Genomic DNA, 18,466 nt, shown 5'->3' with positions numbered 1-18,466 from the left:
CCTTCTGTGTCATTGGTTTTCCCCAGCGCCTCCCATCAATCTGTGTACCCGATCAGCCATATTTCCAACCTGAGCACCTTGATCAATATTTACAGTCTCGGCAGCAGATTACCCTGTCTGTCCGCCTAATTATATAATCCTCTACCACAAACAGCTGACTGGCTTTTGCTGCACTCCTATCTCCCTCCTTCGCACAGCAGCCATTTTCCTGGTTGCTAGGATCAACGTCCTGCTGTAGTGATCACTGTCCTGGGCCTGCTGTGGTGATCCCAGTCCTGCTGTAGTGATTCTAGTCCTGGGCCTCCTGTAGTGATCACAGTCCTGGGCCTGCTGTGGTGATCCCAGTCCTTCTGCAGTGATCCCGGTCCTGGGCCTGCTGTGCTCATCCCAGTCCTGGGCCTGCTGTAGTAATCCCAGTCCTGGGCCTGCTGTAGTGATCCAAGTCCTGGGCCTGCTGTAGTGATCCAAGTCCTGGGCCTGCTGTAGTAATCCCAGTCCTGGGCCTGCTGTAGTGATCCAAGTCCTGTGCCTGCTGTAGTGATCCTAGTCCTGGGCCTGCTGTAGTGATCCTAGTCCTGCTGTAGTGATCCTAGTCCTGGGCCTGCTGTAGTGATTCCAGTCCTGCTGTAGTGATCCTAGTCCTAGGTCTGCTGCAGTGATCACAGTCTTGGGCCTGCTGTAGTGATTCCAGTCCTGCTGTCGTGATCCCATTCCTGCTGTAGTGATTCTAGTCCTGGGCCTGCTATAGTGATCCCAGTCCTGGGTCTGCTGTAGTGATCCCAGTCCTGGGCCTGCTGTAGTGATCCCAGTCCTGGGCCTGCTGTAGTGATCCCAGTCCTGCTGTAGTGATCCCAATCCTGCTGTAGTGATACCAGTTCTGCGCCTGCTGTAGTGATCCCAGTCCTGGGCCTGCTGTAGTGATCCCAGTCCTGGGCCTGCTGTAGTGATCCCAGTCCTGGGCCTGCTGTAGTGATCCCAGTCCTGGGCCTGCTGTAGTGATTCTAGTCCTGGGCCTGCTGTAGTGATCCTAGTCCTGGGCCTGCTGTAGTGATCCTAGTCATGGGCCTGCTGTAGTGATCACAGTCCTGGGCCTGCTGTAGTGATCACAGTCCTGGGCCTGCTGTAGTGATCCTAGTACTAGGTCTGCTGTAGTGATCACAGTCCTGGGCCTTCTGTAGTGATTCCAGTCCTGCTGTAGTGATCCCAGTCCTGGGCCTGCTGTAGTGATCCCAGTCCTGGGCCTGCTGTAGTGATCCCAGTCCCGCTGTAGTGATCCTAGTCCTGGACCTTCTGTAGTGATCTGAGTCCTGGACCTGCTGTAGTGATCCCAGTCCTGGGCCTGCTGTAGTGATCCCAGTCCCGCTGTAGTGATCCTAGTCCTGGACCTGCTGTAGTGATCCCAGTCCTGGGCCTGCTGTAGTGATCCCAGTCCCGCTGTAGTGATCCTAGTCCTGGGCCTGCTGTAGTGATCCCAGTCCCGCTGTAGTGATCCTAGTCCTGGGCCTGCTGTAGTGATCCCAGTCCTGGGGCTGCTGTAGTGATCCCAGTCCTGCTGTAGTGATCCTAGTCCTGGGCCTGCTGTAGTGATCCCAGTCCTGGGCCTGCTGTAGTGATCCCAGTCCTGGGCCTGCTGTAGTGATCCCAGTCCTGAGCCTGCTGTAGTGATCCCAGTCCTGGGCCTGCTGTAGTCAGCCCAGTCCTGGGCCTGCTGTAGTGATCCCAGTCCTGCTGTAGTGATCCCAGTCCTGGGCCTGCTGTAGTGATCCCAGTCCTGCTGCAGTGATCCCAGTCCTGGGCCTGCTGTAGTGATCCCAGCCCTGGGCCTGCTGTAGTGATCTCAGTCCTGGGCCTGCTGTAGTGATCCCAGTCCTGAGCCTGCTGTAGTGATCCCAGTCCTGGGCCTGCTGTAGTCATCCCAGTCCTGCTGTAGTGATCCCAGTCCTGGGCCTGCTGTAGTCATCCCAGTCCTGGGCCTGCTGTAGTGATCCTAGTCCTGGGCCTGCTGTAGTGATCCCAGCCCTGTGCCTGCTGTAGTGATCACAGTCCTGGGCCTGCTGTAGTGATCTCAGTCCTGCTGTAGTGACCTAGACCTGGGCCTGCTGCAGTGATCCCAGTCCTGGGCCTGCTGTAGTGATTCCAGTCCTGGGCCTGCTGTAGTGATCCCAGTCCTGGGCCTGCTGTAGTGATCCCAGTCCTGGGCATGCTGTAGTGATCCCAGTCCTGGGCCTGCTGTAGTGATCCCAGTCCTGCTGTAGTGATCCCAGTCCTGCTGTAGTGATCCCAGTCCTGGGCCTGCTGTAGTGATCCCAGTCCTGGGCCTGCTGTAGTGATCCCAGTCCTGGGCCTGCTGTAGTGATCCCAGTCCTGCTGTAGTGATCCCAGTCCTGGGCCTGCTGTAGTGATCCCAGTCCTGGGCCTGCTGTGGTGATCCCAGTCCTGGGCCTGCTGTAGTCATCCCAGTCCTGGGCCTGCTGTAGTCATCCCAGTCCTGGGCCTGCTGTAGTCATCCCAGTCCTGGGCCTGCTGTAGTCATCCCAGTCCTGGGCCTGCTGTAGTCATCCCAGTCCTGGGCCTGCTGTAGTCATCCCAGTCCTGGGCCTGCTGTAGTCATCCCAGTCCTGCTGTAGTGATCCCAGTCCTGGGCCTGCTGTAGTGATCCCAGCCCTGGGCCTGCTGTAGTGATCCCAGTCCTGGGCCTGCTGTAGTGATCCCAGTCCTGGGCCTGCTGTAGTGATCCCAGTCCTGGGCCTGCTGTAGTGATTCCTCTGGAATTCTGTGCCCCAACACGTCCGATTCTCCACCACATTTGGAACTTTCAGACTGAACTTGAAAACCCATCTCTTCAAGAAAGCAACAGTCTGCAATGACCCTGCTGCCACCTCACCACCATCGGAGTTGCCGCAACCCCAAACCAGTCTCCTTCCTCATTATCCTGTAAACTGTAACCCCAAAAGGGTATGGCCCTCTCCCCACTGTACAAGTCTGTTATTGTTACTTTGTTCATTCTAATCTACAGTATATTCGTACTTTGTATGTAACCACTCTTCACATGTACAGCACCATGGGACCAATGGTGCTCCAAAAATAAATAATAATAATAATAATAATAATCAGATATTATCTTGTCACAGTATTTGTGTCTTTTGGACACCTTCTTTCGGAGGTAGCAAGATTTCCAGTACAAGCTACCCCCTGGGATATAACTACTGATTCTTCTTGACGAAGCACAGTGGAAACGTCAACATTCACTCTCAGACTCTTTTCCTAGTACGCAAAACTAACTATAATTTTTAAAAAATAGGACGTTAGCTACATTTTTTTTTACAAAGTCGTATATTTATACAAAATATGCCAACCAGATGTCTCTTACCTCTCCATGTTCTGAGGCAATATCGTCCAATCAAAAGGAAAGAAAAGACAAGCTCATATATAAGTTTTAATGCAAAAACTTATTAATTGGTAACAAGTTTTAGGATACAGTTATACATTAATGATTCTATGCACATGGTTGATATATTGATGTTCTCTGGATTCTGTTTGCTGTTAACGGTTTATTGACAACTGCATACAAAACAGTCATTTCTTTTGTATGACGTGCGACTTTATCTTGAAAGTGACCGTTGTATTATTTCTTGCACTGTTTCTCAATGAAAAAAAAAGTCTGCTTCCCTGTGCGAGTTCACTGGTGTCCACAAACACTTGATTTATGGACATGTTTTTTCTGTGTGAGTTCTCTGATGTGCAATTAGAATTGACTTTCGCTGATAAGACTTTCCACATACAGTACATGAAAATGGCTTCTCCCCAGTGTGAATTCTCAGATGTCTAACAAGAGCTGATTTGTGAACAAAGCATTTTGCACATTCTGAACATGAGAATGGCTTCTCCCCTGTGTGAGATTTTTTATGTACATCAAGCTGTGATTCCAAAGTAAAACATTTTCCACATTCTGGACATGAAAATGGTTTTCCTGTGTGAGATATCTGATGTGATATTAATGATGACTTTTGGTTAAAGCACTTTCCACATATGGTACATAAGAATGGCTTTTCCCCTGTGTGAATTATTTGATGTCTTACAAGACCTGATTTATGGGTAAAAGATTTCTCACATTCCGAACATGAAAATGGCTTCTCCCCTGTGTGAACTTTTTGATGTCTAACAAGCTCTGATTTCCGAGGAAAACATTTCTCACATTCTGGACACGAGTACGGCTTCTCCCCTTTGTGATGAGTTCTTACATGTACATCAAGACTTGATTTACTGCTATACCATTTCCCACATTGTAAACATAAAATTGTGTTAATCCCTGTGTGAGTTTTCTGATGGTCAATCAGATATGAATTCTGAGTAAAAGATTTCCCGCATAGATTACATGAAAATGGCTTCACCTCTGTGTGAATTCTCATATGTCTAACAAAATTGTATTTGTGAATGAAGCCTTTTCCACATTCTGAACAAGAAAATGGCTTCTCCCCCGTGTGCGTTTTTAGATGTACATCAAGCTGCGATTTATAATTAAAACATTTTCCACATTCTGAACATGGAATTGGCTTCTCCCCTGTGTGATTTCTTTGATGTTTTAAAAGCTTTGATTTCTGCAAAAAATATTTCCCACATTCCTGACATGAAAATGGTTTTCCCGTGTGACTTATTCGATGTACAATTAGAGCTGACTTTTGTCTAAAACCCTTTCCACACATGGTGCAAGAAAATGGCTTCTCCCCTGTGTGTATTCTTTTATGTTTAACTAGCTGTGATTTCCATGTAAAACATTTCTCACATTTTGAACATGAAAACGGCTTCTCCCCTGTGTGAGTTCTTTGATGTACAATTAGAGTTGCCTTTTGCCTAAAACACTTTCCACACATGGTGCAAGAAAATGGCTTCTCCCCAGTGTGAATTCTCTCATGATTAACAAGACATGTTTTCGAAGTAAAACATTTCCCACATTCTGAACATGAAAATGGTTTTTCCCCTGTGTGAATTCGCTGATGTACAGTTAGAGTTGTCTTTTGTCTAAAAGACTTTCCACATAGGGTACAAGAAAATGGCTTCTTTCCAGTATGAATTATTTTATGTGTAATAAGATCTGATTTATGGGTAAAACATTTACCATATTCTAAACATAATATTGACTTCACCTCTGTGTGACTTTTCTGATGGTCAATTAGAGACGAATTCTCAGTAAAACATTTCCCACATTCTGAACATGAATACGGCTTCTCCCCTGTGTGAGTTCTTTCACATTTAACACCCGGTACATGACTTTCATTTTGCTCAACATTTAGTGGTGAATCAGGAGATAGGACATGCTTAAAGGCATCAGATGACAGATCTTGAATGTAAAGGGCTGAAGGTAAATCTGCGATAATGGGATGCTCTTCATATGGGTGCTGTATAAGACCACAATCATCTGTCAAAAAACAGATTTTGTAAATTTTAAACGACATTAAAAACCTGTTTTTCTCTGGTAAACTCAGTATCGTTTGTCTTACCAATGATTGCCTTACCAAAACGACTCCTCTACAATTCGAAGGGGAAAATCACATAGAAAATTAGTTAAGAATATGGATTATAGTCTCACAGTTGGTACCACATGAGCAGTGTCCATGTTTGTCCTACATATGGCCATGTAAGTGGAATAATGCTGTACGATGCCAAAAACGGAGTGTCTAAAGACTCTATAAGGATGGAGGAAGCAGCAACAGAAATGTACAACAAAGCACATATCTCCTTGGGATTCAAAAAGATTCTACAAATCTATACAAAAACAAAGGCAGAATTCTGGAAATGCTGTATCCTTTTTCCTATTTTCAAAGCTCATGTCCTTTACATTCCCCTGATGAAATGACTTAAGCAGAACAGAAACCACTCATCCCCAGTTTCATTAATTTCACATTTCTGGGACTCAACCATACTGACTGGATAATAGGAAATAGGACACTAGGTATTGATTTTATTTAGAAAAGAAGAAAAGGAATCTGTGACTTCTCTTCTTATCACGCAGTCACCACTCACCTGGGCGGTTATCTGTAGGAGGCTCCTCTTTACACCGCTGATCGCCCCTCACATTTCTCTCTGGAGCATTAATATTGTTCAGATCTTTATCCGGATCCAAAAGCTGCAAAACAAATATTGTAAAAGTCCCCGATGATTGGAGAAGTTCCCGGGAATAATGGTGAGAAGATCCGGCCATGTCTGTGGTCAGCTGTGATCCTGCCGTCTCCACCGCTCTCATTACACAAGTATAAAACATCTAATACTGGAGAAGACAAGACTGAACACAAGGAGGTCACAGCCGTCTACACATCATAGGGGAGATCTCCATCTACCTGATGGTCCTGTGCAGGAGGAGGAGCGGGACATCTCTCTGGGGTTGTCCTCTTACTGGAGAGACCTGCAGGAGACACAGACAGGACTGACATCATTATTACATACAGAGAATGAGAAGCCGTGTGGATTTAGTCCTGTCTATTACCTGGTGATGTGCGGGGCCGGTGCTCCTCCATCATCACCTCCTTGTACCGATCCTTGTGTCCTTCTAGATACTCCCACTCCTCCATGGAGAAATAGACGGTGACGTCCTGACACCTTATAGGAACCTGACACACACAATGATACCGTCATCACCCAGAATCCTCCAGTGCCGTCCTGTATAATGTCCCAGCATTCCCAGCAGTGTCACCTCTCCAGTCAGCAGCTCAATCATCTTGTTGGTGAGTTCTAGGATCTTCTGGTCATTGATGTCCTCATGTATCCGGGGGTGAGGTGGAGGCCCCGGGATTGGGCTCAGGGTTCCTCCCCGTCCTTCAGACACAGGGTCCTGACAGCGATCACTAGAGGTCTTCTTCACTACTGTGTAATCCTGAGTGTGGAGACATTAATAATCACTACAGACATTCCCAGAGTCCATCACCTCTCCGGTCATATCACCTGTTATTCCCATAGATAATGATGTCATGTGATGACATCACAACCTCTCACCTCTCCGGTCATATCACCTGTTATTCCCATAGATAATGATGTCATGTGATGACATCACAACCTCTCACCTCTCCGGTCATATCACCTGTTATTCCCATAGATAATGATGTCATGTGATGACATCACAACCTCTCACCTCTCCGGTCATATCACCTGTTATTCCCATAGATAATGATGTCATGTGATGACATCACAACCTCTCACCTCTCCGGTCATATCACCTGTTATTCCCATAGATAATGATGTCATGTGATGACATCAGAACCTCTCACCTCTCCGGTCATATCACCTGTTATTCCCATAGATAATGATGTCATTTGATGACATCAGAACCTCTCCGGGCATAGTGGCATGTAAAAGTTTGAGCACCCCTGGTCAAAATAACTGTTATTGTTAACAGTTAAGCAAGTTGAACAATAAATGATCTATAAAAGGCCTAAAGTTAAAGATGACACATATATTTATATATATATATATATATATATACATACATACACATATACATACACATATACATACACATACACACACACACACACACACACACACACACACACACACCAAAAGTTTGGACACACCTTCTCATTTAAAGATTTTTCTGTATTTTCATGACTATGAAAATTGTACATTCACACTGAAGGCATCAAAACTATGAATTACCACATGTGGAATTATATACTGAACAAAAAAGTGTGAAACAACTGAAAATATGTCTTATATTCAAGGTTCTTCAAAGTAGCCACCTTTTGCTTTGATGACTGCTTTGCACGCTCTTGGCATTCTCTTGATGAGCTTCAAGAGGTAGTCACCGGAAATTGTTTTCACTTCACAGGTGTGCCCTGTCAGGTTTAATAAGTGGGATTTCTTGCCTTATAAATGGGGTTGGGACCATCAGTTGTGTTGTGCAGAAGTCTGATGGATACACAGCTGATAGTCCTACTGAATAGACTATTAGAATTTGTATTATGGCAAGAAAAAAGCAGGTAAGTAAAGAAAAACGAGTGGCCATCATTACTTCAAGAAATGAAGGTCGGTCAGTCCGAAAAATTGGGCAAACTTTGAATGTGTCCCCAAGTGCAGTTGCAAAAACCATCAAGCGCTACAAAGAAACTGGCTCACATGAGGATCGCCCCAGGAAAGGAAGACCAAGAGTCACCTCTGCTTCTGAGGATAAGTTTATCCGAGTCACCAGCCTCAGAAATCGCAGGTTAACAGCAGCTCAGATTAGAGACCAGGTCAATACCACACAGAGTTCTAGCAGCAGACACATCTCTTCAACAACTGTTAAGAGGAGACTTTGTGCAGCAGGCCTTCATGGTAAAATAGCTGCTAGGAAACCACTGCTAAGGACAGGCAACAAGCAGAAGAGACTTGTTTGGGCTAAAGAACACAAGGAATGGACATTAGACCAGTGGAAATCTGTGCTTTGGTCTGATGAGTCCAAATTTGAAATCTTTGGTTCCAACCACCGTGTCTTTCTGCGACGCAGAAAAGGTGAACGGATGGACTCTACATGCCTGGTTCCCACCGTGAAGCATGGAGGAGGAGGTGTGATGGTGTGGGGGGGCTTTGCTGGTGACACTGTTGGGGATTTATTCAAAATTGAAGGCATACTGAACCAGCATGGCTACCACAGCATCTTGCAGCGGCATGCTATTCCATCCGGTTGGCGTTTAGTTGGACCATCATTTATTTTTCAACAGGACAACGACCCCAAACACACCTCCAGGCTGTGTAAGGGCTATTTGACCAAGAAAGAGAGTGATGGGGAGCTACACCAGATGACCTGGCCTCCACAGTCACCAGACCTGAACCCAATCGAGATGGTTTGGGGTGAGCTGGACAGCAGAGTAAAGGCAAAAGGGCCAACAAGTGCTAAGCATCTCTGGGAACTCCTTCAAAATTTTTGGAAGACCATTTCCGGTGACTACCTCTTGAAGCTCATCAAGAGAATGCCAAGAGTGTGCAAAGCAGTCATCAAAGCAAAAGGTGGCTACTTTGTAGAACCTAGAATATAAGACATATTTTCAGTAGTTTCAGACTTTTTTGTTAAGTATATAATTCCACGTGTTAATTCATAGTTTTGATGCCTTCAGTGTGAATGTACAATTTTCAAAGTCATGAAAATACAGAAAAATCTTTAAATGAGAAGGTGTGTCCAAACTTTTGGTCTGTACTAATATATATATATATATATATATATATATATATATATATATATACACATACACTGCTCAAAAAATAAAGGGAACACTTACACAACAGAATATAACTCCAGGTAAATCAAACTTCTGTGAAATTAAACTGTCCACTTAGGAAGCAACACTGATTGACAATAATTTCACATGCTGTTGTGCAAATGGAATAGACAATAGATGGAAATTATTGGCAATTATCAAGACACCCTCAATAAAGGAGCGGTTCAGCAGGTGGGGACCACAGACCACATCTCAGTACCAAAGCTTTCTGGCTGATATTTTGGTCACTTTTGAATGCTGGTTGTGCTTTCACACTCGTGGTAGCATGAGACGAACTCTACAACCCACAGAAGTTGCTCAGGTAGTGCAGCTCATCCAGGATGGCACATCAATGCGAGCTGGGGCAAGAAGGTTTGCTGTGTCTGTCAGCCTAGTGTCCAGAGGCTGGAGGCGCTACCAGGAGACAAGCCAGTACACCAGGAGACGTGGAGGGGGCCGTAGGAGGGCAACAACCCAGCAGCAGGACCGCTACCTCCGCCTTTGTGCAAGGAGGAACAGGAGGAGCACTGCCTGAGCCCTGCAAAATGACTTCCAGCAGGCCACAAATGTGCATGTGTCTGCACAAACGGTTAGAAACTGATTCCATGAGGGTGGTATGAGGACCCGATGTCCTCAGATGGGGGTTGTGCTCCCAGCCCAACACCGTGCAGGACGCTTGGCATTTGCCACAGAACACCAGGATTGGCAAAGTCGCTGGTGCTCTTCACAGATGAAAGCAGGTTCACACTGAGCACATGTGACAGACGTGACAGAGTCTGGAGACGCCGTGGAGAGCGATCTGCTGCCTGCAACATCCTTCAGCATGACCGGTTTGGCAGTGGGTCAGTAATGGCGTGGGGAGGCATTTCTTTGGAGGGCCGCACAGCCCTCCATGTGCTCGCCAGAGGTAGCCTGACTGCCATTAGGTACCGAGATGAGATCCTCAGACCCCTTGTAAGACCACATGCTGGTGCGGTTGGCCCTCGGTTCCTCCTAACGCAGGGCAATGCCAGACCTCATGTGGCTGGAGTGTGTCAGCAGTTCCTGCAAGATGAAGGCATTGAAGCTATGGACTGGCCCGCCCGTTCCCCAGACCTGAATCCGATTGAGCACATCTGGGACATCATGTCTCGCTCCATCCACCAATGTCACGTTGCACCACAGACTGTCCAGGAGTTGGCGGATGCTTTAGTCCAGGTCTGGGAGGAGATCCCACAGGAGACCATCCACAACTTCATCAGGAGCATGCCCAGGCGTTGTAGGGAGGTCATACAGGCACGTGGAGGCCACACACAATACTGAGCCTCATTTTGACTTGTTTTAAGGACATTACATCAAAGTTGGATCAGCCTGTAGTGTGTTTTTCCACTTTAATTTTGGGGGGGACTCCAAATCCAGGCCTTCATTGGTTAATAAATTTGATTTCCATTGATGATTTTTGTGTGATTTTGTTGTCAGCACATTCAACTTTATACAGAACAAAGTATTCAATGAGAATATTTCATTCATTCAGATCTAGGATGCGTTATTTGAGTGTTCCCTTTATTTTTTTGAGCAGTGTATATATCACACTCACACTCACACACACACACACACACAATTAGAATATCATCAAAAAGTTAATTTATTTCAGTTCTTCAATCCAAAAAGTGAAACTCATATGTTATATAGAGTCATTACCCACAGAGTGATCTATTATATAGAGTCATTACACACAGAGGGATCTATTATATAGAGTCATTACACACAGAGGGATCTATTATATAGAGTCATTACAGACAGAGTGATCTATTTCACGTGTTTATTTCTGTTAATGTTGATGATTTACTGATCATTATCTCTGTAAATTAGAATAATTAACAAAAAACACCTGCAAAGGCTTCCTAAGCATTTAAAAAGCATTAGTCTTTTTCAGTAGGCTCCACAATCAGGGGGAAGACTGCTGACTTGACAGATGTCCAGAAGGCAGTCATTGACACACTCCACAAGGAGGGTAAGCCACAGAAGGTCATTGCTAAAGAAGCTGGCTGTTCACAGAGTGCTGTATCCCATCATATTAATGGAAAGTTGAGTGGAAGGAAAGAGTGTGGTAAAAAAAGGTGCACAAACAACCGGGATAACCGCAGCCTTGAAAGGATTGTTAATAAAAGGCCATTCAAAAATTTGTGGGAGATTCACAAGGAGTGGACTGCTGCTGGAGTCATTGCTTCAAGAGCCACCACACACAGACGTATCCAGGACATCGGCTACAAGTGTCACATTCCTTGTGTCAAGCCACTCATGACCAATAGACAACGCCAGAAGCATCTTACCTGGGCCAAGGAGAAAAAGACCTGGACTGTTCTCAGTGGTCTAAGGTGTTGTTTTCAGATGAAAGTAAATTTTGCATTTCATTTGGAAATCAAGATCCCAGAGTCTGGAGGAAGAGTGGAGAGGCCACAATCCAAGCTGCTGGAGGTCTAGTGTGAAGTTTCCACAATCAGTGATGGTTTGGGGGGCCATGTCATCTGCTGGTGGAGGTCCACTGTGTTTTATCAAGACCAAAGTCAGCGCAACCGTCTACCAGGACATTTTACAGCACTTCATGCTTCCCTCTGCCGACAAGCTTTTTGGAGATGGAAATGTCATTCTCCAGCAGGACTTGGCCCCTGTCCACACGGCCAAAAGTACCAATACCTGGTTTACACACAACAGTATCACTGTGCTTGATTGGCAGCAAACTCGCCTGACCTTAACCCCATAGAGAATCTATTATAGAGAATCTATGGGGTATTGTCAAGAGGAAGATGAGACCCCAGAGCCAACAATGCAGACGAGCTGAAGGCTGCTATCAAAGCCACCTGGGCTTCCATAACCCCTCAGCAGGGCCACAGGCTGATCGCCTCCATGCCACATTGCCGCATTGATGCAGTAATGGATGCACAAGGAGCCCGACCAAGTATTGAGGGCATTTACTGAACAGACATTTCAGTAGGACAACATTTCGGATTTTAAAATAATTTTTCAAGCTGTTGTTATAAAGTATTCTAATTTACTGAGATAATAACTTTTGTGTTTTCATTGGCTGTAAGCCATAATCATCAACATTAACAGAAATAAACACGTGAAATAGATCCCTCTGCGTGTAATGACTCTATATAATAGATCCCTCTGCGTGTAATGACTATATAATAGATCCCTCTGTGTGTAATGACTCTATATAATAGATCCCTCTGTGTGTAATGACTCTATAGAATAGATCCCTCTGCGTGTAATGACTCTATATAATAGATCCCTCTGCGTGTAATGACTCTATATAATAGATCCCTCTGTGTGTAATGACTCTATATAATAGATCCCTCTGTGTGTAATGACTCTACATAATAGATCCCTCTGTGTGTAATGACTCTATATAATAGATTCCTCTGTGTGTAATGACGCTATATAATATAAGAGTTTCACTTTTTGTATTGAAGAACTGAAATAAAATTAACTTTTTGCTGATCTTCTATTTTCGCGAGAAGTCACTGGTAAAGTGGTGCAGGGGAGATATGTTTTCCTGAGGCTATTGGCCGTCAGTGAATTGAAAGTGTTAAGTTTCCTCCAGCATGTTATGTGCAAGCAGCATTTAGCAAGCGAGCAGAGGGACAAAAGCCCCTCTGCTCTTGGATCGGACTATCGCGGCGTCCAGATCGTTGCGATGACAACATCATGGTCACTAGGCGACCAGCAAGTTAGTTTGATCATGCGCAGTGCATTATCAAACTAACTTGTGCCAGTGCAGAACTGACAAATATGAGGTGATAGCAGTGATCCTTTACTGCTATAACTGCAATCAGACTGCTAAAAGTGAAAGTCCCATAGTAAAAAAGTGAAAAAAAAAAGTAGTAAAAATAGTTTAAAAAAATAAAAAAATATATTATATTGTACCCATAAATAAATATTCGGAAAAAAAATAAACAATAAAAGTACACATATTTGGCATTGCCACGTCCAGAACAACCTGACCTATTAAACTGTCCCACTAGTTAACCCCTTTAGTGAACATTGTAAAAAAAAATAAAATAAAAAAGAAAGCAAAAAATGGTGCTTTAACATCATACAGCTGAACAAAAAGTGGAATAAAACGCGATCAAAAAGACTAATGTAAATAAAAATGGTACCGCTGAAAACATCATCTTGTCCCGCAAAAAAACAAGCCGCCATACAGCTCCATCAGCCGAAAAATTTAAAAAATTATAGCTCTCAGAAGAAAGCGATGCAAAAAAAATTCTTTCTATAAAATAGTTTTTATTATATAAAAGCGCCAAAACATAAAAAAAAGATATAAATGTGGTATTGCTGTAATCGTACTGACCCGAAGAATAAAGCTGCCTTATCAATTTTATCACACGCGGAACGGCATAAAAAAAACAATTCCTGAATAGTTGGTTTTTGTTTATTGTGCCTCCCAAAAATCGAAATCGAAAGCGATTAAAAAATGTCACATGCCCGAAAATGGTACCAATAAAAACGTCAACTCGTCCCGCAAAAAACAAGCCTTTACATGGCTATGTCGGCCGAAATATAGAAAAATTATAGCTATCATAATATATATGGCGATGCAAAAACTACTTTTTGCAAAAAAACCCCCGTCTTTTAGTGTGCGACAGCTGCCAATCATAAAAATCAGATCTAAATCTGGTATCGCTGTAATCGCACCGACCCGGAGAATAAAGTCGTCTAATCACTTATACCGCACGAGGAACAGCGTAAAAAATAAATAAAAACAATTCTTCACCTGCTGTTGATTTGTTCATTCTGCCTCCCGAACATCGCAGTAGGTCTCTAATCACATTTATCCTGCGCTCTGCGCTTACATCGGGGTTTCCGTGTGAATCTCTGAAATACGTGATTTAGATGGAAATCCCGGGGGTGCCGCGTGTGGGATCCCGGCCGATCACACATTGATGCCCTATCTTAAGAATAGGGCATCAATGTCAAAAGTAGTGGACAACTTCTTTAAGGTTGAAGTGATATCCATCGGCACTGTGCCAAAAAATGATTGGATAGTGCAGGGCATTGTAGCATCAAGGAGTGTCTGCAACTTTATCGGAAACATTGAAATGGAATCGTAAAATATTTGGTATAGCGTGTTGCTTTTACGTCCAACAGATGGGTATAGCGTGTGTTGCTTTTACGTCCAACAGCTGGTATATCAAAACATAGTAGGTATATAAAAACATGCGTGTATTCGAATGCAACATTGTGTCAAAATTTCAAAGAAATCAGTGAAGAACTTTTGGAGATTTAAGATTTTGAACAAACAAACATTTACATTTTTATTTATATAGATAGATATTGCCTTAAATACAAAGGAAATGTGTCATCCTTAACTTTAGGCCTTTTAGAGCCCATTTCATCTTCAACTTGCTTAACTGTTCACAATAACAGTAATTTTGACCAGGGGTGCCCAAACTTTTATATGTCGCTCTATCACCTGTTATTCCCATAGATAGTCATGTATTGTGATGACATCAGAACCTCTCACCTCTCCAGTAAGATGGAAGATTATCTCCAGGGTGAGGTTTAATATCCTCTCCACCATCTTGTATCTTTCCTTATTCATCTTTGAAGGTTCAAACAGGAAAAATATATCTAGAAAAAAAACAACAAAGTTCTTATACTGGAGATAACAAATCAAAAGATTTGAGGGATACAGTGTTTGACCTAAATTTACATGAGATTTTCAGTCCTAAAAGCAGATAAAAAATCAAATCAGACAAATAAGTCAAAATATTAGAATGTGTCATTTTTTTAAATGAGCAAAATAATCCATTATCATATGTCTATGAAATGTTAAAGTATGTGAACCTTGAAGATTACAAGATCACTCCAAGAGCAAGGGATATTGCTTAAAATTCTGTGAGATCACAAATGAACCCAAGGTAACCTCTAAGCAACTAAAGGCCTCTCTCACATTGGCTAGTGTAAAAGGGGTTGTACTCTACTCCGACAACTGCTTCTCAATTAATATACTTCCCCATATAAAATAAAAACAGCCTGTACTCCGCTCCGGTGCCAGGTATGGCATGAAATTGTTAAGTCAAGTGAGCCCTGTAGCCAATCAGGGGCCTCTAATGGCTGCTTCCCTTTCACTTCCATTGGGCAAAACAGACATCCAGAAGAAGTCAGAACCGCTGCACTTTCATTTCCTTCTGTTTTCAGTTTCGTCGGAAGGAAATAAGAGTGACGCGGACCATTAGCGGCCACTGATTGGCAGCAGTTAAAGGGGTATTCCCATCTCCAAGATCCTATCCCAATATGTAGTAGGTGTAATAATAATAATAATAATAATATTAGCAAATACCTACAATTAGAAATGTAGTATAGTATTTTTGATTCACCATGTCTCTTTCCTCATGTGCAGGCATGCAGGACCTTAGGTATCTATGGTTACGACCACTGATAAAGTGACAGTTAGCTAGCTGCTAGTGGTCGTAACCGTGGATACCTAAGGTCCTGTATTGCCTGCATATGAGGTAAGTGGCATAGCGAATCAAAAATACCTCCAATTAGAAATGTAGTATAGTATTTGCTAATATTGTTATTATTACACCTACTACATATTGGGATAGGATCTTAGAGATGGGAATACCCCTTTAAAGTTTTAGAATATCCAAGTCAATGTGCTGACCTTAATCCTACAGAAATGTTGTGGAAGAACCTGAGGGTGAGCAGTTCATGAGACAAAACCCACCAACATTACACAGGTGAAGCTGTTTCATAGGACGGAATGCGATAAAACTCTTACAAGCCAATGTGAACTAACCGACAATTACCGGAAACATCTAATTATTACTGCACAAGGGGTCAGAACAGATATTGAGAGCAAAGGTTTACATTCTTTTCACACTGTCAGACACGGGATGTTGGATTTTTTGCTTTAGTTAATAAAAAGTGTCAAAGTCTAATATTTTTTCTCACTTGTTTATCCACATGGTCACAAGACAAACATGCGGTGGCGCTTTTCACTACTCACGGACAAGCCGCGAGGCTGGGTAGTCAATAGGTCCGAGGTCAAGCAGCCAAGAGAGTACGTCATAGACAGAGGGGTGAGACAAAGGTGTAGTTAGGAAATAATCCAAGGTCAATATTCCAAGAAGGTAGCGGATCACGACAAAAGGGCTAGGCAAACGGATGGTCAAGACAAATCCTAGGTCGAGCAGCAAAGATCAGAATACCAACAAAGTAAGCACACACCTCATGAGCAAAGCTACAATTGGCAGCAATCAAAGGGTTAAACAGCCAGTTAATTACTCTGGACAAAAGACACATGGATGAAGCCCCGGCACACCATGGACCCGATTAGCCGTCCAATCTGTCACTCCAGACACGGACAGCTCAGCACACCCCAGCACTCGATTGGACGGCTGAGCTGTCCATCACCATACTGACAGCTCAGCCATTCCTAGATTGGATGGCAGAACTGTCATTCACTGCATCCAGACACTCAGGAGGAATTGTCCTTGCTCGCCGAGTATTTCCAGGTTGCTCGGGCGGCAACTCGGGTCCCCTCCCTGCATGTTTGGCGCTCTTTAGAGAGCTAATGAACATGCAGGGATTGCCTGCCATGCACTGTAATGCCGAAGCCATGTTGGCTGTGGGCATTACAGTGATTGGCTGGCCTCACAGCGTCATCAGGTCTATATCAGACCCGGCGTCGCCATGCTCATCACAGTCACTCCGGAATCAGACAGTGTAGGGAGAGGTGCTGCTGTGTCAGGGAGAGATTTGATCGTGTATTAGGTAGTGTAGGGAGAAAATCTGTACATTACACATATCCATCTTAACAAACAGTCCTTCTGAGGACTAATCCATCTGCAGAGATATCAGGCAGGCAGTGTATATAGGCAGGCAGGCAGGGTATATAGCAGACTGCAGTGCATATAGGACAAGAGGCTCCATTCCAATTTTGCCTTCTGCTGCTGTTAGATATTTCTATACAAAGGCCCAGGTCTCAGGGGCCAGGAATACTTTTTTTTGGATCTTAATCCTCATTATTTGCTTAAAAAGCAATCCAGAGAACACTGTCTTTCTGCGCCATTTGCTTGTTGGCACTGCAGAATACAGCCAGGTCCTTTCCATATTACAGCGCTAGAAATCCAGCTATTAAAACTGTATTTTCTCCGTCAAAAGGATCACATATACGTTGTCAGAAAATACTGCCAATTCTGGCCTCCATTAAAAATTTCCTTTAGTGTGTCAGTGAAGCAATTCACAGCAGTTTGCTGGTCAAACTACTTACCTACAGGCCAGGTATTTAAAACTCAGTTTTCTCCGTCACACGGATCACATATAAGTAATTTTTTTATGAGGCCCTCCTCCACGTCTCTTCCAAGGGGCATTGAAGTGCCTCCAAATTTTTGGCAGCCCTTGCATTCACTGCATAGGCCAACACTATGGGAGACTCTCTTCTTTCTAATGGGAATCTGTCGTTACTGTGGCCCTGCTCTATGTGTCTTTAAATTCTTAGTGGGGTTTTTCCTAAAATTGGTCAGCCGTTGGACTCACTGCATACCCTATAACTGTATAGCAGACCCTCTCCTTTCTAATGGGAACATGTCGTACCTTGTTACTGTGGCCCTGCTCCATGTGTCTTTAAATTCTTAATGGGATTTTTCCCAAATTTTGGCAGCCCTTGCAATCACAGCATGGGCATTAGCACTATAGGAGACCTCCTTTATAAAGGGAACATTTTTTTTTTACTGAGACCCTCCTCTATGTCTCTTCAAAGGGGTATTGGGTTGCGTCCAAATTTTTGACAGCCCTTGCAGTCACTGGATATGCAATAACAGTATAGGAGACCCACTTGTTAATAATGGGAACAACAAAGCATAGCCGGCTGATGGCTCTCTAACAATAGCTAGGACCGACTGCTGGCCTTCTAAGAATAGTAAGGGCCGTCTGATGTCCCTGTAAAAATAGGCTTTATGACTTTCAGAGTCCCTCCATCATAAATAAAAAAGGATGTGTCTGATGATGTGTCAGACACCACATTGCCAGATAAGGTTGTAAAATGTTAAAATGACATTTCCCGGTGAATGCATTTATCTTAAAAAATAAAGTAAAAAACCAAAACAATAGGATCTTTCTTTAGTATAAAAAACAGCGTCACCAATTTAACCTCAATGTAATCACATTACTCAGCTCATGCACCTCCTCCTCCATCTCCGAAATGACCACATCAGTCACAAGCTGACAGCACTGCAGCACTGCCTTGG

The 18,466-nt window shown here is 43.8% G+C and overlaps 1 protein-coding gene across 1 annotated transcript in view; it reads right to left on the bottom strand.

Annotated features, from left to right (window-relative positions):
• Positions 1 to 3,451: 3,451 nt before the first annotated feature.
• The window catches only part of LOC141273596 (uncharacterized), a 35,632-nt gene continuing 20,617 nt past the window's right edge, over positions 3,452 to 18,466 (bottom strand). The window contains exons 2-7 of the mRNA XM_073685697.1: positions 14,734 to 14,840; positions 6,689 to 6,868; positions 6,482 to 6,605; positions 6,336 to 6,400; positions 6,022 to 6,124; positions 3,452 to 5,545 (exon numbers count right to left, since the gene is read on the bottom strand). Coding sequence (XP_073541798.1) covers positions 3,705 to 5,545; positions 6,022 to 6,124; positions 6,336 to 6,400; positions 6,482 to 6,605; positions 6,689 to 6,868; positions 14,734 to 14,811 — 2,391 coding nt within the window. The 5' untranslated portion in view covers positions 14,812 to 14,840 and the 3' untranslated portion in view covers positions 3,452 to 3,704. The remainder of the gene's footprint in view (positions 5,546 to 6,021; positions 6,125 to 6,335; positions 6,401 to 6,481; positions 6,606 to 6,688; positions 6,869 to 14,733; positions 14,841 to 18,466) is intronic.

This window comes from Phyllobates terribilis, unplaced genomic scaffold (assembly GCF_046119375.1).
Source record: "Phyllobates terribilis strain yellow unplaced genomic scaffold, ASM4611937v1 Scaffold_1__5_contigs__length_1240528914, whole genome shotgun sequence".
NCBI classification, from domain to species: Eukaryota; Metazoa; Chordata; class Amphibia; order Anura; family Dendrobatidae; genus Phyllobates; species Phyllobates terribilis.
The sequence above is the reverse complement of the archived record's forward strand: the minus strand, read 5'-3'. Positions and strand labels throughout refer to the sequence as shown.